General features: G+C 39.2%; 1 protein-coding gene across 1 annotated transcript in view; it reads right to left on the reverse strand.

The window, feature by feature from the left end:
- The window catches only part of PIK3C2G (phosphatidylinositol-4-phosphate 3-kinase catalytic subunit type 2 gamma), a 184,286-nt gene extending 162,651 nt beyond the window's left edge, over positions 1–21,635 (reverse strand). Inside the window, exons 1-5 of the mRNA XM_066319528.1 lie at positions 20,898–21,635; positions 16,063–16,145; positions 12,138–12,295; positions 10,687–10,798; positions 3,756–3,858 (exon numbers count right to left, since the gene is read on the reverse strand). Of these exons, the coding sequence (XP_066175625.1) occupies positions 3,756–3,858; positions 10,687–10,798; positions 12,138–12,295; positions 16,063–16,145; positions 20,898–21,542 (1,101 nt within the window). The 5' untranslated portion in view covers positions 21,543–21,635. The remainder of the gene's footprint in view (positions 1–3,755; positions 3,859–10,686; positions 10,799–12,137; positions 12,296–16,062; positions 16,146–20,897) is intronic.
- Positions 21,636–22,907: the final 1,272 nt, after the last annotated feature.

The following is a 22,907-nucleotide window of genomic DNA, read 5'->3' on the forward strand; positions in this document are numbered from 1 at the left end:
GCTGCTGCAGCACTGGTGAGAGGCTGTGGCTCAACACCCTGAGCACGCCACTCCTGCCAGGCACGATCCAGCACTCTGCACATCTCTCCTGGCAGGACATGGCATCCACTGCCAATGAAGACACAGGCCAGAGCAGCTCTGCTGCCAGCAACAGCAGCTGGAGCCGACTGGCTCAGGCAGGACCACCAGAGGAAGAGGAAGACAACCAGTGCCCCATCTGCCTGGGCCACATGAGGCGGCCGGCCCGCGTGATCTACTGCATGCACAAATTCTGCCTCAACTGCATCTGGCTGTGGTCTGAGGCCAGCGACAACTGCCCCGTGTGCCGGCAGCCCATCTGCCATGTGCTGTACTCCGTGCAAGGGAAACACGAGTACAAGAGGTGTGTCATCAGCCTGGCTGCCAGAGTGCAGAGGAGGATGGCCAGAGTGAGGAGGGCCGCGGAGCCAATCCCTCCAGCCATGGTGAGGATGGTGCAGGCACTCCAGAACCGGCAGCACCAGAGGCAGGAAGCAGCTCTAGGGCCCTCCAACACCCACTCCCAGCAGGCTCCCACAGCCTCGCAGGAGATGGCCCTGCTGAGGGAAAGTGAGGGCCCGGCTGGCCCTGCTGCTCCTCTGGAACCACAAAATGGCACTGAATGACCTTGGCTTCACAACATCCCCTCTTCTACTCTACCCAATAAACAGCATGGTCCTTTCCAGGACATGCGTTTCATGACCAAAAAATGCTTCTAGGCCCACAAGGCCTCGGTGGGATTCATTCCAGAGCACCAAAGGACCCAGTTGATCTCATGGCTAGATCCCTCAGTTCTTTACCAAAGGTCTTGACAGTCTGAGGAGGTCTCAGCTGACTGGAAGTTTGTCAATGGCATCTCAAGTTACAATAAGGACACAAGAAGATGGAACAGGATTCAATGGAATGGGACAAAATGGAATGGGAAGGGGAGACAGGACATAGTTTAGCTGGTATGGACCTACAGTTTTCATGTAGTCCAACTACCTCACCTCTTCAGGGCTGCCATAAATGAAAAGCCCATTATGAAGGACATTGTCTAAATGCCTCTTCCTAAGGGACTGATAGACACGAGGCATCAGCCACATTTCTTTGAACCCATTTCTCATGTTTGACCACCCAGCCTGTAACGGATCACATATGTGTGATTGATAGGATCCAAAGAGGGTTTGATGTACTACAGCAATGGGTCAGTGTACATGAATTATTTACTATCTAATTACATATAGATGATTATTGTATGCATTACATATGGATGATTATTGTAAGATCTGTCAAGACATTCATGTTTCTGTGACACTAATTAAACGGCAAACTTAACAGAGACCAGAGACTTCTATACTGAAATGTATTCCATATTTCAAAATTTAGAAGGATTATTTAGATCAGAGGTGAAGTTCTCAAGAGCACATTATTTCACAAAAATAAACAGTAGGTGAAGTGTGTGCATAAGTGTCTGAAATAGCTGAAGAATCTTAAAAATCCCAAAGTTTCTACCTATTTTGGTTTTTAAAAGCATAATTTTTGCATTTTTATATGAATTCTGAGGGAAGGAATTTTTTTTCACAACCGGACTAAGTCTGTGACTTTCTAATGCACTTTACAGCAACAACAAAATTAACTGCAAGCTCAGTGTAGTAGACATCAGATCCTTGAATTCAGTGTGGATTGAGCAGGTTTCAGTACACCTAAAGAAATGTATAGAACTAGGTCCAGAGTGAAAGAAACACGGCAGCTTTCAAGGCACTCTATCTGCCTTCTCTGTTAGGCTTTTTTCTGGTCCTGATAGACTTGCTGGCACTCCTGCCTGCAAGCAGAGCCTCTCCTTTCTGTACCAGTGCCCTGTCACAGGCATGCCCTGGAGCTGGGAGAAAACTCTGTGAGACTTACTCCACATCAGGAGCTGCTCACGCTCTTTTTTATTATTAGTAACATGAAGTAACTTCATGGCCTGAAGCTTTCAGACCTGTGTCTGCCCTTGTAAAAGAGTGATCAATAATTCACTTTGAGATCTTAGAATATCACCTTTCCTGCTTAAAACCCTATTGAAGGGTCCACAAATTCTTTGAGATGCTGAATGTTTTCTAATGTCCTGAGGTACACAATCCCTACAGAAAGCCACAAATATTTAAATAATGGAAAAGTCTACACCTTCTCATCACGATGGGACTCTGACTTCTCTTGTCTGTGGTTATGTGCACAATGTGAATGCTTAACTCATTATGTCTGGCAAAATATTAGCACTGATATATATGAAAATAAAAACAAATGGGTTTTAACTCTCAGGAAATATCACTTCCTGTCTGCTTCAGTTCAAAAATCCTTTCCTGGAAGCAAGTGAGGCTCTTGTTAGAAACCAGTAAGTATTCGTTGCTGCCTGTCCACTACAAAGATTAACATTTTCCTGAGATAATCAGAATGTGGAGACATCTGAAATTTTGAAACTCTGAAAAAAAATAGGATAGGCAGAGAATTCCCTGGAATTTCAGACACTGCTAAAGCTGATAATTCTCGTGGCTTAAAAAACTCAAACTTTAATTAAAGGTCACTCACTAACTGAAAGAACTGTGATTCCATGTAAAGCCCCTGGCCAAATTCCTTGCTTGTAACTGCTCAGCTGAAGAAAATTTCTTGCTCTGAGTACTTCATAATAGAATGCCAGCTTCCCACAAAAGGGAAGAAAGCAAGGATTCATCCTATTTTCTTTTCTTTTGCAAAGGAATTGTGAACATTAAGTTATTGGCCAAAGTTCAAAAAGTGTCTGGCAAAAATAAAAGAGTTGTTCATTACTTGTAAGTATCCACTTATACTGGTTATTAAACATAACAGTAACTTGCATGTATAACCAGATGTTTTTAACTATGCAACCTGAATTCAGCAGTGTTACGTAAAGTAAGCAAAAGTCATGAAGGCAGCCTCCAGGTGCCCTTGGTGTTTAGTTGGGCTTCCTTAGCACAGAAACAAGCTTTAAAATTTCCTAAGAGACTCCTAAACATATAATTGAGTTCTAGATATGAAGATCTATGGTAATAGATGCTGACCTAGAGAAGGTAAATAACTTTTTTATCAATAAACTGGTTAAAATGTTAAATATCTCTATCTACCTATATCTAAATATTACACACATATATATATATATATTTGACCTCATCATACTCCTTTTTTAATGGTCCAGGTGAAATGCTGTATTGAGTTTGATGTTTCACTTATGCTTCCCTTCTGACAAAACAGATATGAAAGAAAAGCCCCTACCCTTTTCTGCTAGACATCTGTGATCTGACCCACACATTGACAGACTCAGGCTATTATCAGAGCCATGCAAAGCAGGTAATTGGTGCTATCTGTGAACTGAGACAACACGCTGCCAGTGAACACTGCCCAGAGCTTCTGCTGGACTGCAGACTTTGGGCTGGAAGTAAATCAAAAGTAAGACTTCTCTGACCACCTGAAATAAAACAGGATTCCATTCTTACAAAACTGATTTTTTTTCAAAAAAAAAGTAACCCTTGGTCTTCTTCAGTCATGTGTTCTCTACAGTTGCTCATTAGATGTAAGTACAGAAGCAAAGCACAAATGCTCCCCAGGATGTTTCAACTGCAGTTCAGCAATAATATATGCATTCTCAGGAAAGCAAATAATCTCTCTTTGATTATTACTGCAGGTTGCTATGTGAAAGGATTGGTGGAATTTTTTTCCTTCAGGGATGCTGAAGGAAAGGGGAAGAAAAGAAGGCTACTTACTGTTCGAGCCAAACTTGGCTTCAAATTCCCAGCGTGGTGTAGGCGAAGCTGGATGCAGGTGGTGGCCTTGCGAAGGCTTTCATGGCTTCCCAAAGTACAGTTGCTGCAGTTTGGGGCAAAACAACAAATAAATGGCTATTCCTGCTTGTCACTTCCTTCTTTTATCCTTGCTACCTCTCCTAAAAGCACCGGTAGTTTAAATTTTATGTGCAAAGAAGACTGAATAATACAAAACCAATTCCTGGCACCTACTTCTGTGGAAATTGATGGCGTTGATTCTGGCATGTTTTCTAGTAAAACAAATTATAATTGCTTAGTTGTATCATTGACCATTAAGTTCTGAAACAGAACAACAAGGACGCAGAGAAAGAATATCTTTGACAAACTGCACATGCTCCCAAACCTTGAGATTATTCATGTATATTCTTCAAGCACAAACAGTGCAGTAGCCTGGTTATGAATGCACCACGGCAGAATGACTCCCAGTGTCTGATACCCCACTCAAAAATCAACCATTAGCTGTAGGTCTGAAAATCACACACATCAAGACAGGTGACCCTTGATTCTCAAAGAAGTCTAAGTTTTCATCCTGTGCAGCTCACACAGAGGTGGTAAAAGCAAAGTTAATATTTTTCTTTCTTAAATCATGAGCCAGCCAAGATCAGACTCACTCAGCTGGAGTGGATCCTACAAACTAAGCTGCAGGTCAAAGAGGATCCAGCAGCCCATGACACAGGAATTCCTTAAATTTATTTGCCTCTATCCATTTACCACTCTTGGCAACCTTCTCTAAGTTAGAACATAGCCTTGGTTTGTCATTCTTAAAATTACATGAAACAAAAATAATTTCATTTTCCCCCTTCACATCTTGTTTTAAAGAGGTGAAATAATTCAAAAACTATTTCAGGGTTGAGGCAAACATCTTTTTACATTTGAAAAAGTCCTTTGGGATTAATGGAAAAACAACAACGATTTTTACAAAGGTAAGTTCATCACCAAAACAAGTTACTATGCATCATCAGTTACAAGTTTAGTATGTGTTCAATTAGATTCAGGAGGCTTTGTTGAGGATTTGTTCAGGAGGCTTCAGCCACACAAGCAGAAAAAGGGATATTCCATATTTATACAGTTTCACAGCATGGCAAGTTGTTTCAGAACTCCTTGGGCCATGAAGGAAAGATTTTTTTTTTTGTTTGTTTGTCAAGGGTCATGAAAACCTCAGAATTTAAATTTGAACTGTATTTCTACTTAAAACAGCTTTTGATGGAATGTCTGAATAAAAATGGCTGGATTTACTTAAAAAAAAAACAAAAAAACAAAAAAACCCCCAAACAAACAAAGAAACAAAAAACCAAAAAAAAAAAACCCAAACCAAAATGCTCACCTATGAATAAATCATGGCAAGTGTGACTTAGATGAGACTCATCTCTCATGTGGCAGCAGAAGACTTCAGCATGAATGAATGGATAAACTTAAATGAAACTGCCATTCAGCACAATTACAGGGAATTTATACACCTTGTAAATGTTCTGTATACACACTACTGTGTAGCTAAGTAAAATACACTCTATAGAGGGTAAAAAAGCTGCAAATGTATATACAGGTTTTTTTAAAACAAACATATTAAACATCACAAAGGACAAACGCATTTCCATCTGACAAAAAAACCTAAAGCAAAGATCACCTTTGATAGCACCTCCATAGATTTGGAAAATTTCTTGATTTCTAGAGAAGAAAGTACAGATATAAGAATGGGAGAAATGAACACCAACACATGGAAATGTGAACCTGTACTGGTGAAAAGCATATCCCTGTTACAGCTAAACCCTTCTCAAATCCCTTTTCAAAGTTAAAATCCAGTGGCCAATTCCCAGTTCCTGGGACTACAGCAATGCCTCTGTTCTCTTCTGCTCCTCCTCAGCTCATCTCACCTCATCTCATCTCTGTGTTCTGCCTACCCACAGCTTTCCTGAAAGTTCTTATTCTCTTCATTTCACCTCATCATGTTTGCCTCATGACTGTGATGATGAACTCCATGACCTTTATAACTTTTGGTTGAGAAACAGCATTTAGTGCTGATGCCTTGGGAAGGCTGATCTGAAACAGAGACTGGACAGAGCTAGAGAATAAAGTAGATATTTATTGAAAGGCCTCCAGGATACACCTTGGGCAGGACAGGGCTACACCCAAGGTGGACTAAGAATGGTCACAAAATGGACCGGTCAGGTGGTCTCTCACTTTTATAAGTTTTGGTCCATTTGCATATTGGGGTTGAATTGTCCAATTACAGCTTCAGGTTGTGAGGTCCCATCCTTCTTGTTCCTCCCTTCAGCCACCATTGTTTGTGCTTTTGGGCCTGAAAGTTGTCCTTGGTCTCCAGCAGGAAAAGGATTTGTTTTGTCTCCCTACTCTGTGAAGAGAGCTGAGTGACACTGAATGTGAGGCTCAGAACTGCACCCCTGGGCAGCCCAGAATGTGAAAAACATGAAAGCTTAAGTCATCAGTGCAAGCTGCACGTTGTGCTCTGGGTTGTGGGATAGGGCAGTAGTCCAGGCAAGAGGCCATGAACAGGCACAGACTTTTCACAATGAAGAGATTGTGACTGCCACACAGACTCCTAATTGGGCCGACTGAGAAGTTTCCTTAATGTTGTAGAACTACTCCAATATATGCTTTTTTACTTAATGCCTTACTATTATTCCTGCCCTTTTCATTTTGCCTCACCTTCAGCCTCTGGACAGGCACAGCAGCAAGAATATTACAGAGACACATCCCTGAGTCCTGAGTCCCCTTTTCCTGATTCCTCCAGGATACAGATTCTTGTTGCAATGCCAGTGACTGGAACTTGTATAGCTAGATCAGTACAGAGGAGCTGTACCCTCCTATGAATTAACAGTCTTGAACCACAGATATATAAAACTCTCTTTTCCAAGTATAATTTTTCCTTGTCACCATGCTCCCAGGCAAAACAAGCTACACCAAGAGAAGCTTAATTTTGTTATTATAACTGCTTTTACATTAGTGATTTGTGTTAGTTTCTGCTCTGTCAAGCAGATATTATCCATCAGCAAAGCCTTTATTGACATAGCAATGCTGCCTGAAACACTGCGAGCAGAAGCAGCAGTTGTCTTCATGAATGGACTTAATTTGCACAAATACAAAGAGAAAAGTTTTGACAGCTATTGTTGCACAAGGGACTAGACAAAATAGATTAATGCCTCAACAAAATAATGTGGAAACCTGGTGTAGATGAAAAGTGAGCTACAAGAAATAGAAGTGTAGCTTTGCCACAGATTGACAAACTACCTTTTAGCTGCAGCCCAGGCAGATTTGCTACCATACCAGTACTACTAAGATAAAAGTAATATATGCCCTTTGGAGGATAACGTGATTATTAGTAACTAGTTTACAGCACTCTGAGCTCTGTAAAGGAAACAAAAATGAAAGGGTTACAACCTCATTAATTCAACATTTTCCCCCTTATATTTTTGCTGAAATTATATGGAGAATACAGCTCTGATGAGAATGCCATGAAGAGAAATGCAGTCTTTGTCTTTAGGAGACGTGGTAATGACTGGTTCAAGTGACTTGCCTGTGGTCTCACAAAATATCTAAAGATAGGAAGGGGAAAAATCCCCATCTATTGAGACTCTGCCACTGCTTACTTTCCCACAGCAAGGCTCTCTGATGTGCTATGAGTTCCAAATCTTAATACAGTTCAATTAGACTATTTTTTTAAGTAACTCAGCTAGTAGCATCTCTGAATGAGAAATTTAATCTGCAGTGACAAGAGAAAACTAAATTTATTTCCACAAAGAACGTATTCATCCAAAGGTGCCTGCTTCTTATGATTTCAATCTGCATGATTATGTCTATGTCAGTCTGTAATTAATAGCTTAAACTTCACTTTGAGTGAAAACCAATTTTTATTTAGGTTTCAATTCCTAGAGAGCAGAATTAGTAAGCCAAAATAGTCATCAATAAGGTCACAAGCAAGCATGTTAGAAGAAAAGATAAGCATTTAGATTTTTCAGTTCCATTCCCCTGCTCACTGTGATGGCTGCAAAGGAATAAGGTAGATGTGCAAATTATACCATGTGAGAGTGTGGATGGAACTTTAAATATTCTGACACCTTAGAATAAAAGGATGTTTAGAAATAAAACTTATAAGTATTTTTGTACTACAATAAATACAAAATCTACATTACTGCAACCTATTGCTAGTACACACAACAATAAAATAATAAAGGGTTTTTTTAAAAAAAGTCTACATTCTAATACACACTCATATGTTTTGTTTTATTTGGCATTTCAAGACGACCTGAGATTGTGACCTGTTTTTCTAAAAATGGAGGATTGATGCATTGCTGACACATGAGAAGGGTTGGTTTTGGCTAGCTGCTAGCATTAAGAGCCAGGAGCTATTTGACACAAGGTGTTTAAATACAATTTAATTTACTTTTATATAATATTTTTCATGAAGACACCATAAAACCACATTCAGGAGTATCCATTTTAAATCTGAGGAAAGATAGGAAAGTGTGAGGGCAAGATTTAAAGGTGGAGCTAAGTATGTTTGATAAGATGAAAAAGAAAGCCTGCAGTTTGCAGAGGAGCCAAGTTTCCCATAGTAAACACAATGAACTTAAAACCAGAAAACAAAAGAGATTCCAAATCAGATGGCCCTATTAATTACAGACTGGCCTGCTGTCTTCTGATACCTTTTAAATTTGGGTATTTGAAATTTGATGTTCTACTTGTGAGTCAGGCAGGATGTGACCCCAAGGATCCCTACGTAGGAAGGGAATGATGGACGATGAAATCTGCTGGTGCTGAGTGTAATGCTCATTAGCACAGAGGTATATTTTTTCTTCCCCATCTCATTCATAGCTAAATGGACTCTAAAAATCATCAAGTCTTTCAGGTGCTTCTGCAGGAGGTGGAGTGAAGTGCTCATTAATACAATCCAATATAACAGTAAATTAAAGCTTTTGACAAATCTTGACAAAGCTGTCTGCTTCACTAAAGCACTCTGTTCTGAGAACAATTCATCAAGTCACCTTTCTGGCTTCACTTTAGTGTTTTTTTCTGGATTACAGTGCAGCAGGAGCAGCAGAGTATTTATTCCCTTTGCTGTTTTAGAACTTGGGGAACTTCTACTGGAATTCATCCGTGAACAGACTCCAAATACTTTTCTGGGGAAGAAATGTGCACAAGAGCATCAAATAGTCTGTTAGTAACACTGGGAAGAAAACAATTTGCACTTGAAGGTAGCCCACACATAGGAAAAATTTCACCCTGAGGCAAGTCCTCAGGCCATGTTAAACTGCCCAAGAGATCTTTAAGGTCTGGGGTTTCAAATTTCAGATCCAGGGCTCTGTAGAAGAAAGGGAGCTGAATTTAACAGCAAAATATAGAATTACAAGATGCTGAAGTTAGAAGTGCAGCTCAGTGCTTCTTGAATGACAGTGAAGGAGTAAACCAAGAAAGCTAAGAACATTATTGACCTTGTTTCATGGCTAATGAGACGTGCAGAGATTCTACAAGTGCAGGAATTTAAAGAGTCTGCTATTGATGCATTCTCCCCAACGATGAAAATAAAACTCCTTGCACAAACTGCACTAAACTCACCCTCAATACAATGGTTCATTGTTACCATTTTTTATTTCTGTGAAATCAGAAGATCAAATTAAAAAAAAAAAAAAACAACTAAACAAAACAAAACCCAAAAAAATTAAAATTTCCCTGGCTTTCTTCTGTAACTAACAGATCTATGAATGACCTGGTTCTCTGCTTGGTGCTTCTGGTGTTCTAATGATTAACACAGCACTTTGCTGTTCCAGCTCCTGCTTTATCAAGATTGGAATGAGAGAAGAGTGGGCTTAGAAATGTTGAAGAGGCAATCTTGGCACCTTTAGCTGCCAAATGTAATTCACTCTGAACATATGAGCATTTGGCCTGTGTGCCCGTGTAAGGGTAGAAGTGCTCAAGATGGATTCAGAGCAAAGCTAACCAACACAGTGTGACACTTGTTCTCACAACTACATTGCTTTCATTAATCAAACTGACTTGCTCTAGGCTACTTCAGATAATTTTTACACTCTGCTGTAAATATGACTGCTTCTAAAACCTTCCCTTTCAATTATAGACACATACTATTTTATCTAGCACTCTTTACACCTCTGACAGATGAGCTGTGTTCCTCTAGAGCCAGCTTAACCTGGTACCACAGAAGAGTGCCAAGCCTTCTGCTGAGAGCCAGCGTCCACAGAGCCTGGCTGACAAACGCCTGCACTTCAGCTGCTCCAGTACAGAACCTGCTCACTTTGGCTGACATCTGAATTTAAGCTGCCACAGGGCAAAAGAATCACTAACTGAGCCCAGTACTGCTTTCAATCACCACAAGATCTTACCTGGTTTAATGTGAATCAGAACATTTATTTCCGTACTTGTAAACTATGTGCATTCAGAATGCACACGCTGCTTGTGTGTTTAGTGTGTTTCTAAATTGCATTCAGCACCACTGGTCCTGGCTTCATTTGCCTAGCTTCTACTGCAACTGGATATGAAGAAAAAGCACCATGCTCTCAACCTGCATGATACTGTTTCTCCTCTCTTTGGTGATTTCCCCCTTTGAGGATTTGCTTATTAACACCCCTACTGAGATACAGGAGGTAGCAGCATCCTTGCACCACAGATGATAAACACCAGAAGCACAACAATGGAGTCAAACAAACAATTAAAAGCTGCACAAAGCTTCCACAAAAAGAGGATTTGAATCCTCGCAGTGGAGCACACCGTCCTCTCTGCAGAGCACAAGCACCACGTGTTTCAGGAGCTTCAGAAACTACACATGGAGTGTTTGGAACCTGATCCCCTACCTCTCCCCGTGGCTCTGTTTACATGGCTCGTGGCTTAATGAGGCACTTACTTTTGTAAGAATTCATCAGACCCATAAACACTCAGAAGGCATTCCTCCCGGGCTGGGTATTGATTTGTGCAACGGAGGACCTCCACAATTAAGTCGTGAGTGATACAGCCAGCTGTAAATAAAGATAGCAAGGTAAATTAATAGTAGCTTGCTAGAGAATTGCAGGCTGCATATTTGAGCAAAGAAAATGAACGAGGTTTTTTTTCTGTAATTCTTAGCAACTGCTGCAGACTAGCTCCATCAAGAGGAATTAAATCAAGACACACTTGATTTTATTATATTTTTTAAAAATTTTGCTTCAAATATTCTACCTGATATAGAATCTATGTCCATTTAGAGGAAATGAGCAATTTGTTGGGCAGCTGGAATGAAGAAGAGATGAGCAATATTCCCACGAGGAAAGGAACAGACAAATGGCTTTTTTTTTTTCTTTTTCATTTTCCTGATGAACATTTTGGTACATTTCCAAGGGTGTAAAAGTTGACTCTGTAGCCACTTATAACACAAAAAGGCTCCAGAATGTTATTTGGTATTGTTTCTGCTAAGCACACCCTTTTAGCCATAACAAAGAAGCAAATTAATGTTCTAATGTATTTTATATATGCAACATATTACATTATTAAATACACACGTAGCCACATAATAGTATAAAAATACACATAACTCCTAAAAATTAGAAAGTTCTGTGCCAATTTGTACAACCTGCTGTTCAGAAACACTTTAGCATTTTGAGAATTTTCTCCAGTTCTACTTCAGGTTTTTAGGCCATTTTCCAATATTTGCAAATACTCTTCCTCTCTGTCTGTTTTAGAAGAAATGATCAAAAATAGAAAAGAATAGCTGCATAATCTAGGTCTGAGAAATTTTACATTGAGGGGGATGGGAAAGCTTCAGAGAATAGCTGGCATTTCTAGGGAAGGGGATTATGACAGAAACAAAACTGAAATAAAACAGAGTAGGCTACCATAGCTTTAAGAAATTATTAAAAAAAAAAAAAAAAAAAAAAAAAAAGGAAAAAGACAAAAAGGACAGGACTATGACTTAATAAAGCAGCACAGGAAGAGAAAGGGAAATAAGGTTTCTTTTACATTTGCATGTTTCAGAAATAAAAACTACTAGAGCTGAAATTAAAGATTCTCCCATCAATCATAGATACAGAATGAACAGCAGCAGTGGCAGCTTCCCATAGTCATAGGTGACAAAATCATTTAGGTTGGGAAGAAGCTCCTTCCCTGCAAAGCTGGGTCGACACTGAATTCAGACCACCTTGTTCAGGATTTTGTCTTGTTAGACCTTAAAAATCTCCAAGCCTGGAAACTCCACAAACTTCATGGGAAAACTCTTTCAATTCTTAATTATTCTCCTTTATTCTTCCCACCTACTTGGAATTTTGCCTCTCATTTGATGACTGATGCTCTTCCCCAGACCTTTACATGACTTCCGTCACTCACCATGTTGTGTAAGAAGTAAGGGATGTGGTGAAAAATCTGTCCAAATGCTGATTCTGAATTTTGTTCCACCAAGGATATGCTCTGGGAACTTTGTTGCGACGCTCCAGATTTTCCCAGTATTTGTCTTCAAATCAAAAGCAGGATAGGCATTTCTGATTCTGAAAAAAAAAACATGTGAAGAAAGTATGTCTAAAGAGGTGTGCATTTTTGGCCTCTTTTAAGAGCAAAACAAAACTTCTACGAGATACATATGGTGATTCATAGAGAGCTGTTAGAAATAAAATTCTGTGGAGAGAAATGGTAGCAACACAGACTCTGTTTTCATAAATTAGTTAGATAACTACTTATCAGCACACATAACTACATCTGTTATTTTAGGGAAACCATCAGCAAAATCTTCATGAAGTTGAAAGAACCACTGCTGAGCTTGACCTCAGTGAGACCAAAAGGAGTTTAAACTGAGATTTGAGTGTACACTGAGCTCAGTAGAAATGATAGTGTTCAAATATGTACTTAAATAACAGAGTTTTAACACAGAACTAGCCAAGAGCACATGCACAGACAGCTGCAACTAGGACATCTGGTCAAAATAAATGCAGGAACATGCTTCCTATGCAAAATCTTAAGGAGTGACTACTTCCACAACTCTCTCAAATCCAATCTGAAATCCTCATTAATGAAACCCTGGGTATTTCTGTAAAAGTCTGTAGAGTGCACTAACAGTTACAGTCATTGAGTCCCTCTGATATACCATTAACTATAAAATATATTGCCCCCCTCTCCTTCCAATTACCATAGACTTGCAGAAACTAATTCCTCCTGAGGTCCCATTTCCTAATAAACACTGGTCACAGGTATTACGTCTGTCATCTGGGATTAAACCTGCTTTTTAAAGCAAGCACACACTGCAGCTGCAGGTAAGGGTACATACTGCACCAGCTGAAGCTTTATATTTCACTCATTGGCTTGAATATTTAGCAGCTAACCCCAAACATCCTGCACTAAGCATCCTGTGTTCTTTTGTTTGTTAGTTCACTTGTAGCTTCTGAGCTGGGAGTGCTTTGTAATGTCTCTGGTAAGTGTATTTTAAAGCCCAGCTTTCTCATATAAAAGTCTCCATTACTGTGTTACCTCCTGCCCCAGAGCAGTTGCCCAAGTCTCTCAAACAACCATGTGAACTACTCTTTTGTGCCCGGCATTTCTACAGTATGATAAGGAAGAAAAAAAAAAAAAAGAGCCTGGGCTTCCAAAATTAATAACCCAGTGAAGCAGCCCATTCTTTATCATGAAAAGCCAGGGGCTTGATGTTTCTGTGGGGTGGGAAGAAATGAGGCTTGACAAGAGTACCTCCAGTACAAGGTAGATTTGTACTCATGGTTAGAAACCATTACACCACAGAGGCTGTTTGGGTGACTTATGTAGCTGATGTCAGTCTATTTTCTTTGTGCACAAGGTACAGCTTTTCCCCTGTAACATGTTTCTGCAAGAAAGCCAAGGACTGAATAAAATGAAACTTTGCAACCTTTTATCCAGCATCAAATTACCAAGCTATGTAAACACACAATCATTCCAAAACTAAGCAAACCTTGTCTCACAAATATAAGCACACACTGCTTATATTTTAACAAAATGTGGGGACACAAATGTCATGCTTTTCAGATAAAAAACCCCATTCATTTTCCTAGAGTGTTGCTCATTTATGGCCATCTACTCTTCTCACGTGATTAAAGGGCTGCTGGTCTGAATAGGTGGGCAAAACACTGCAAAACTTTGAAAATTTGGGTCTTCCAAAGCATAACTGAAGTATTATACAAATATTACACAAACAAAATTTTGTGCTATTTGCTTTCAGTGCTGCAACAACTCAGTGTGTACAGAAAGTGCTGGCATTTATGGATTTGCAATTTCACAGTATTTCATAGCACGATGTGTTTCTCTGCAGAGCAAAGCACACCCTTGAAGACACTGAGAGGTGAAGGAACCCTGAATTTTGCAGCGCTGCACCCTGGGACAGCTAGTTTGGCATCTTCTGGTCTGAAACTCTTCTTAGGATGTGTTCTGAAGCCACCCAGAGATGGCTCTTCACTACAGCTCTGCCCATAGTCATAGAAGTAACGTGAGAAAGGGCTTTTGAAGATTGATTTACAGTCATGCACAGCCAAATGCTTCAGTTATAGACTGCTACCTGTGCAAGTATTACCTAGAGAAAAACACAATGGGTTTCTGTTTGAGCTACAAGCTGGAGCTTCAAGAATGCACAACATAGAGTCTGAATTATACATCCTGCCATATGAAACTGCCAGCAATTGAGATTCTTTGGGGACTGAGAGGATGCTCATTTGGCAAGACTGAATATGCAAGCTATTTGAAAATTTATGATATTTTTTGGTCTTTTGGTTGCAGCGATATTTTGTCCTAAAAATGTTTCTCTACTTATTTAGTAGAAGAAAAGCAAAAGCTGTTCTTATTTTCTTTTTAAGAGTATTTGCTCATGACACACACACAAAACAAGTTCCTGCAAAACAAGAACGGCTTATTCATATTTAACTTTTTAGCCCTGTAAATAAACTCATCTAGTCAAAAATCAATATAAAGCTTTTCCAATAATTAGGATGTTTAGACATTAAAAAATTCTGCATAGCTGGGAGGAAAGTAGTCATGTGGAATGTGCTTTCATGTATCTCATGGTAGAACTGGATTTGGGTTCAGGTTGATGAACTGTGGAAAAGGAAACTGAGAGATGGGACTGAGTATGTTTTGAAGTCTGACCATTACATTTGAATAAATAATATACTTGCTCTTAATTTCAGTGCAACATCAAACTGGGCTTTTTGGTTGTTTTGGTTTTTCTCTTTTAAGAGAAGCAGCCTTGGCTGACCTTGAATAAAATCAATTCATTTAAGTCTAATAAAAAAAGTCAGGATTCCATTTTCCAACTACTTTGCAGGGGGGTAAAAGCATGCATTTGTGCTAGCAACTTGACAGTCTGATCAGTGAATACCCAAAAAAGAAAAATCAATCTGCACAGATGGTCTAAATACTTGTAAATTTTTTGTGTGCTTGGATTTCAACACCATTTATTTTTCTACAGAAGATTAAGAAAGTAAAAAATGTTCTATCCCATTAAGTTGTGTTATTAAATGTAACGGCAAAATACAATTAAAGTAGGTTTTGTCACTTGCTAAGTCTCACTTTTCATCATGACAGTATGTAGCAATTCTGTTCTCAATCAGTTCTTCCAGCCCTTTTTTTCCTGCTCAGACACTAACATTGCCCAAGACAACAACAGAAAAAGGATGAGAAGTTGCACACACTATAAGCCACCAACAGTGAAGAGTTAAATATACGTATCACTAATAAAGCAGACAGTTAGGAGATAAGTTTTTTAAATTAATTTCCCTTAGTGCTTTTTAATATTCAAACCAAAATTAGAAGTGTTTCCTTATTTAAGTAGGTGCTGCAATTACAGCATTGTTCAGGACTGCAGGGTTAAGTTGGTTGACCTAAGGTGGATGCCAGGTGCCCACCGAGCTGCTCTACCACTGCCTTCCTCTTCAGTACAGCGTCAGAGGGAGGAAAAATGGGGAAAAACCCTACTGGGTCAAGATAAAGGCAGTTTACCAAAAGCAAAAGCCACACATGTCATTAAGGGAAGATAAAACATTCCAATCACCAGGCAAGGCCCAGCCTCTTTCCAGGAAGAAGGGCTTCAGACAAATATTACAATGATGAACACTGCTCAGCAGTACCCAAGACACTGGTGTACTATCTACACCTTTCTAGCTGCCAATACACAGCCCAGCCTTGTGAGGGGATAATTAACTCCATCCCAGCCAGCCTCAGTACACAGGGATAACCAATCCAATTAATGTAAGGAAGTGAAATGTGATAGTTGGCTGAAAAAAAAAGCTTTTTCATTACTTACTTCTCCACTGCGTGGCAAAAACCAACTGTGTTTTCATTACTTCCTTGATCTGCTTCAATCAGCTGGATAGACCAACCTGCAGCCTAAAAAAACACCAAAAAGAAGAAACAGAGCTGAGTTATTTAGATATCAGAAGCAGAAAGAGCATAAGGCTAACCTTGAATTCTGTTTGATGAGAGCCTATCACTCCTCCCCTAACTTGATGGAGTTCCAAACACAAATGACCCCATTTTGACTGCACTCCAAATGCTTTCAGGAGTCACAAAGTATCAGCTGCTCTGGGTAACAACTGTTTTTCCCCTCCATGCAGAATATGAGGAATTTCAGACAAAGCTTTCACAATTCAGCTGGTACCAAGACACAGATAACCCCAAATGCAGATATTTTGTTTACAAAAGGGAGGACAAACTGAAGCTTATGCTTCAGTGTGTTTTAATCCTTATCTTCTATCTATCTGCCCTGGCAGGAAGCTCAGCATCCCCTCAAACTCCATAAACCTGTCAGGTAAGTCCCTAAGACAGATAAGAGAGAGCCAGTGGACTCTACTGAACATGAAAAATCCCTCACATTCTTTCTGTGAACTTGGAGATCAGAGGTCTGAGGCACTGCTTTGGGTCAAGCATCCCTTTGTTTGCCTGAAGTACTCTTCAGCCAGAACATTACCTCCAGAAAAGAACTTAATGCTCTTACATCTGCAAGCCCTTTCTACTGTTGTAGGTAGAGACATTACAAAGCTTAGCTGTGTAAGAGCTTTTAAGCCCCTCCAGAAAGAGAAGGGACGTGTCATAGAAGAGGAAACTGAGGCGTGGCAGAAGGTTTATTTTATAATTGGAATAATAACTAATATAAAAGTGTGGAAATTTATTTTAAAAATAACTAATAAACAGAACTTAAGATTCTTTTTTGGCTGGACAAGAAAGTGTAATATGCATTAAAAGATGCAGGGTGGGAAATCTTAATTTTAGTTCCAAAATGGGATGATTCTAAAAGATGAGAGATCTGCCAGGAGCTGGCTGGTGTGGAAATCACAATGGCAGAACTCAAAGCTCGAAAGTCAGAAATCTTATGTCAATACAATGAGACCCAAAACTGATGGCATGTAACATTTTCATTACCCACAATATCGCATAAAGCATTAGGAGAGTATACATTAAATTGAAAGATACTAAGGGGGGATTATAAATAGAGGGGGAAATTGAAATTGTATGGAAGAAAAACAATGGATAATCCTGAGGGTGTAAATAAGAGAATAAAATTAAATTTAGCAATTGAATTCAACGGTCCATCATTCCCTGGTTCTAAGAACTGCTGGAAAATGTCCTTCAAAATCCAGTGAAAATATAACACCTCCACTGGTTCATTCTTCTCATTTTGGCTAGGCACCTCCCTTACATTTTCTTTTCTCAGACAATAATAAGAACTTCTGGAAGTCATTGACTATTTAGAAATTATGGGCGATTTGGTAACAGTAACAGCCTGCCACAATTCCTATTCATTAAAAAAACCCACAAAAACAAAAGCTCCTTTTACACCTGCAGTTCTGTCCTTGAACAGCAGGTACAGTGCCTTGAAAAAAGTACATGGAAAAAGAGTACTAAAAAGTTCTAAAAGAGTTTCTAACCATGAGTACATGGAAAAAGAGCACTAAGTGAAAAGCTAAAGAAATTAGTCCACAGGTAAGAAAAGGTGAGGCTGGGACATGACATTAAATGGGACTGAAGGTACTAAAAGAGCAAAACCGCAACTGCAAACTAAGGAAGGAGAAGCAGAGAGGAACTGAGCAGGAAGAGGGAAAAGACTTAAAATGCGTTATTTGCCACAGGGTCATGGGTATGAATCCCCAAATCCTCATGGCTTGAAGAAGAGCACAATTAGATAATTACCAAAGGATGGAAAGAGGAGTTTGAGAGCCCAAAGCTGCAATCTGGATCCTCCCCTGCAGGGCACAGGAGACCTCTGCTTTTTTTGCACCTTTGCTGGCAGCATCTCTGAGTGATCCCTCATGGCAAACAAGAATCCTGTGCAGCCTGGTAATGGTCAACACAATAGTCTGGGAAACATCATTGCTGAGTCACTCAAATTCATTCTGGTAGCAGGGATATCTAAAGGAGATATTTAACTCCAGCTTCACTGATGAACCATAAGGATGAGATTTAGTTTGGTTGTGTCTTCTTTTCATGTGTCCAGAAAATTTACTTTCTTCTTCTTGCATATAAAGGTAAAATGTCAATTACATGATCACATTACTGCCCATTATTTTTCAACAGGACTTGAGTTTTCATGCACTGCAAATATGTTAAAGAGAGCAATGAATGAGACAGAATCACATATGAAGAGAAGTAATGACAACAGGGATAAAGCAACTGAATTCATCTCTTGTTGAATGGAATCTTTTTTCATCCAGAGACTTCTCACATTATGCTAATCAAGTCACCTAAATCATCCTTCCAAATATGAACAATAATAGTAATTTCTTATTTCTGAAGCAACCAAAACAAAATCATGATGGTTGGTCTGATGATGGGACTTGGGTGAAGATATGAGTGTTGTAAGTTACTCTGAAAACTTTAGAATCTAAAATTAGATTCTAAATATCATAGATGGAGTAGCTAAATAGATACTTGTCAGATTTTTATTTCCATTTTCTTTCTAATATGGAAAAAAAAAATAACCTTTCCTTTCACTGGGATGTTACGAAGATAGTTACCTTTACTATTTTTGAACATCTGACCTGTAATGACAAGGCCAAAAACAATTAATGTTTCCTTTATTACATTGGACATATTTTGATTAGCATTAAATAAAGCCTAGGGCCATGCAATTGCATCTAAGAGCTATGATCAGAATACTGGTATAATTGCACAAGCGTAAACTGCCTATGACCCATCTCAATTCTTATCTCCATGTCTCAGCATCCTTTGTATTTCACTCTGAAGTCTTGGTTCTCATCTCCTACTACTTGAACGCACTGTTTACTTGTTCTGGACCTCACAAATCCAACCTGTTCTCTTTCTTTTGCTGTGGTGTTCTACTTTTCCAACCCTTCTGATTGTCCTACTCAGCATCAGGTCTGTCACCCTGCTCTTTTCCAAATCTCCCAGCCCAGCAGCAGTAACTGCTTTACAGGCTTTTTTTTGCTCTTCCCTCTCTCTTAGAGTTTCTTTCACTCTTATTTTCCCTTATCATCTCAAGGTTCAGCTGCCAGCCCCATGCCTTGGCTCTCTTTCTATCCTGACATGGCTTTTTCTCCCTGAAGGAATTCTTGTGACCACAGTGAATTTTATGCTACAAATCAATTCACTCCTCTCTCCCATTTCTCCCTCTTTGAGCTAAACAGCTCAAATACTTCCCTGACTTAATCAAATCCTCCCACACATTTGATTGTAGTTGTCCTTGACTCACTCAGCTCTTCTCTTCCCTCCCCTATAATTCTCTCCTCCTCTGTCACAGAAGCATTTGTGCCTGTTCTTAAATGCCTGCTTCCTCTAGCACCTCTTCTTCCCATCCCATGATTTAATCTCCTCCTGCTCATTTGTATCCCACTATTTTCTGCTTTTCTCCTGAGAAGCCTTGTTCTTTTCATCATCATGTCAGCATGCTTTAGTTTTCCTATCATGAGTAAAAAGCAACAACAGCCTTTTGTCTCTCCACCTATTCTTCCCCTCCTCTTTTGTATTCATCACTGAAATTCTAAAATGCACTGCACAGGATTAGTCTTAAGAGTTCTTGTCCTCAGATATATTTCCCCCTGCTGCCTTCCCATCTGTCTGGGCCTGCATATGTTTACTTTTATAGTTCTCCTTATTCAGAGACACAGAAACAAGTCAATCAAGTGTCTCTTCCCCTTTGCTGTATGATACTGTGATCACTGGGAGTTAAAGGCAGAAGGTGAACCTAAACTGTCTTTTAATATTCATGATGCAGAGGTATCCTGTAGGCTATTTCAGCGTTCCTATAATGATTCAGAATGCTAACAAGGACTGGAGGAAAGGAAGGATTTATCATTTTTCCCCCCCTTCTCCATATCAGGATTTTGAAAGAAAGAACATGAGGACAGATATAACATCACAGAAAGTCATGGGGAGTCCCATAAGACATGGTTATTAAAAATGGCAAAATCATGAATAGAGTTATGAACACCTGATGAAGGAGGAAAAAAGATAAAGGGTTTGCTTCAGACAGCTAAAAGACAGAGTGTGTGTCATAGGATCCAGCTTCCACAGTTAGAGTAGATGTATCTATTTTTAGAAAATAATTATATACGCACATGGAAGTGCATGCAGAACGTGGTGAAAGCAGGATGGGCTATATGTTTCATTTCTCAGGATCAGGATATGTCAGCCAGACTAGATACAGAGACAGTAATCTGTCTCAACAATAACAATAACAAACAACACAAAAACAAAAAACCCCAAAACAACAAACAAACAAACAACCCCCCAAGCCAAAACAAAACCCAAAACCCCCAAACCAAACCTGAACAAAATGAATTGTTATTTTGAATCTCAGCTTTCATATCTGACTGTAAAGATTTGTCATCTTATCTTTCAAACACAACTTACTCTACATTTCTGTACTTATCCTTCTCTGGTAGTTTTATGGCTCAGTGAGCCATAAAATGAGCCTACTGGAGCATTCTAGACCATAATCTAGATTCTCTTCTGGTATAAAATTCTTTTGCTTCCCCTGAGGCATAAATGTTTTATTTTTCATAAGGTCTTTAAATTAAGTGCTTCTAATCCACGTTGCAGCAGTGTGAATGAATATACAAAGTACAAGGACACAAACAAGAACAAAAACCTCTAAGCACGGTTCATATAAGAAAGTTTAAATACCTCTCTGTTATGTCCAGAGCCCTGAGAGTGGGTAGGTCCTATGTTGGATCTTCTGGAAGTGTCGATTACAGAAGCATCGCCATTTCCACTTTCTTCTCTCACTTTTGGTCCAAATGGACAATTGTCTAAGAAAACAGGACTTGTAGCATGCAGATTGTCAAAGCCTATCTGAAACTCCAGATTTGCGTTGCCCCTTTCCACATTTGAAACTGAATTTATACTTTTCCTTCCATGGAGTTCTCTCTTGTGACTGGAGGGATGGGAATCCACCACAGATAAGTTTCTGCAGTCAGGCAGTAAAGAAGGTCTGAAGCCGACCATTGGTGACACTGTGCCTTGCTGCCAGTGAGGGATTGGATTCCCAGGGTAAAGTTCTCCATAGGCAACGAGAGGGTGACTGTAAAGATGCTGGTCAGGCACATTCCAACCGAAAAGGTCTGATGGGAAAAACATTTCTTCATGATGAGTTGGATGGGATGAACCATAAAAAAAAAATTCATTGCTGACTTCATCAACTATTCTATCAAATCCTAGGGGGATCCCTCCCTCAGAACCAGGATGGCACATTGGGTAAGATGTCTGGTCCCCAGGCTGTCCTTCACAGAATTCACTGAGTGAAAAGGGCACGCTCCCAAAATGTGCCATGGCTGATTGTTCCCTTCAGTCCTTTTTGGTCCTCAGGAAAGTCTCATAATTGTTCCAAGGTCAAGAGAGCAATGTTCAGAACTGGAGCTACATACCACTGAAATGAAGGACAGAAATAGGAGTTAAACCCCAAAAAATCTAATATAATGAAAGTACTACACTGTTTTGGTCTTTCTTGCTTTAGAGCTTTCTCCAAAGAGTGGAAATACTTTCTTAATGTGGAGCTTGAGTATTCTTTTGTCTGATCCTTATTCCCAGACATATTATTATTACTATAATTGTAGTAATAATAATAACAACAACAAATTATGCCTATTATTACTATTATCCTTGACTCCTAAATAATAGCAACAGGATGCTTGAAACAGTTGATTTAAGCACTAAATAATAATTCTGACAAATATTAAAGAAAATCTTTATGTTTTTTCCCATAATTTCTACACTTGCATAGCACACATTGCAGAAAGGAAGACTTTGTATTAATGGTTGCCAGTTTCATTCAAATTTTCCTCTTTTTTGTGCCTCCAGTTCCTTCATATTCTATCATTTTTTATCTTCGTGTAATCAAATGAAAAAACTTGAAAATGAAAAACAAGTCATGCTAGTTTGGTCAGAACCACCAGGGCCAAAAAATATAGAAGACGTGGACCTCCAATTAATATTCCCCAAAAGGTAGGATATGGCATATATAAACGGGGGAAATGGAAAAAAAAAAAGAAAAATAAATTTCAGCCTTTTTTGTTTCTTGCTTTGCAGAAGAAATTTAACTTCAAAGCCTGAGGCTGGACTTTTTTAAACAAATTAACAGGCAAGGGCATGAGCTTCTGCAGCTCCATTATTAATGTTGTTGCATTAATGTTCTTACAGCAAAATTCCTGATCTGATTTTGGCATGTACCAAGTGCTCTTACGGTTCAGATGGGCAGCACACACTGGAAACTGCTGTCAGGAGGTATGAGAATAGATTTTTTAGGAAGGGAGTTTAGTTCTACAACCAAAGTTTATTCTGAGCCATTTGCCCTCAAGGCCTTGGCCTGTTTCATTTAGTGATACAGAGGTAAAATCCACAAATGACACAGAACAGCAATACCACACACTGAACACAGTTGTGCTGGAGTGCTTATCACCTAAAAGAAATAGAGACATCTGATTTAATGATTCAATAAAAAAATGTATTCCCGAGCAGAAAGAATAAAAGCTATTGAGATATAAAGTGTGCTCAGAAATTGCTACAGCTTAGCTCCACAACTGGATTTTTCATTAAGTCCCCAATATACTGTAGTAGTTCAGATAATAGCACCTTGCAATGGAAATTTATGTAACAACAGAAGGTATTAATCCCAATTTTATTTATTTTTGTTTCTTT

The sequence above is a fragment of the Sylvia atricapilla genome, chromosome 5 (genome assembly GCF_009819655.1).
Source record: "Sylvia atricapilla isolate bSylAtr1 chromosome 5, bSylAtr1.pri, whole genome shotgun sequence".
Taxonomy (NCBI): Eukaryota; Metazoa; Chordata; class Aves; order Passeriformes; family Sylviidae; genus Sylvia; species Sylvia atricapilla.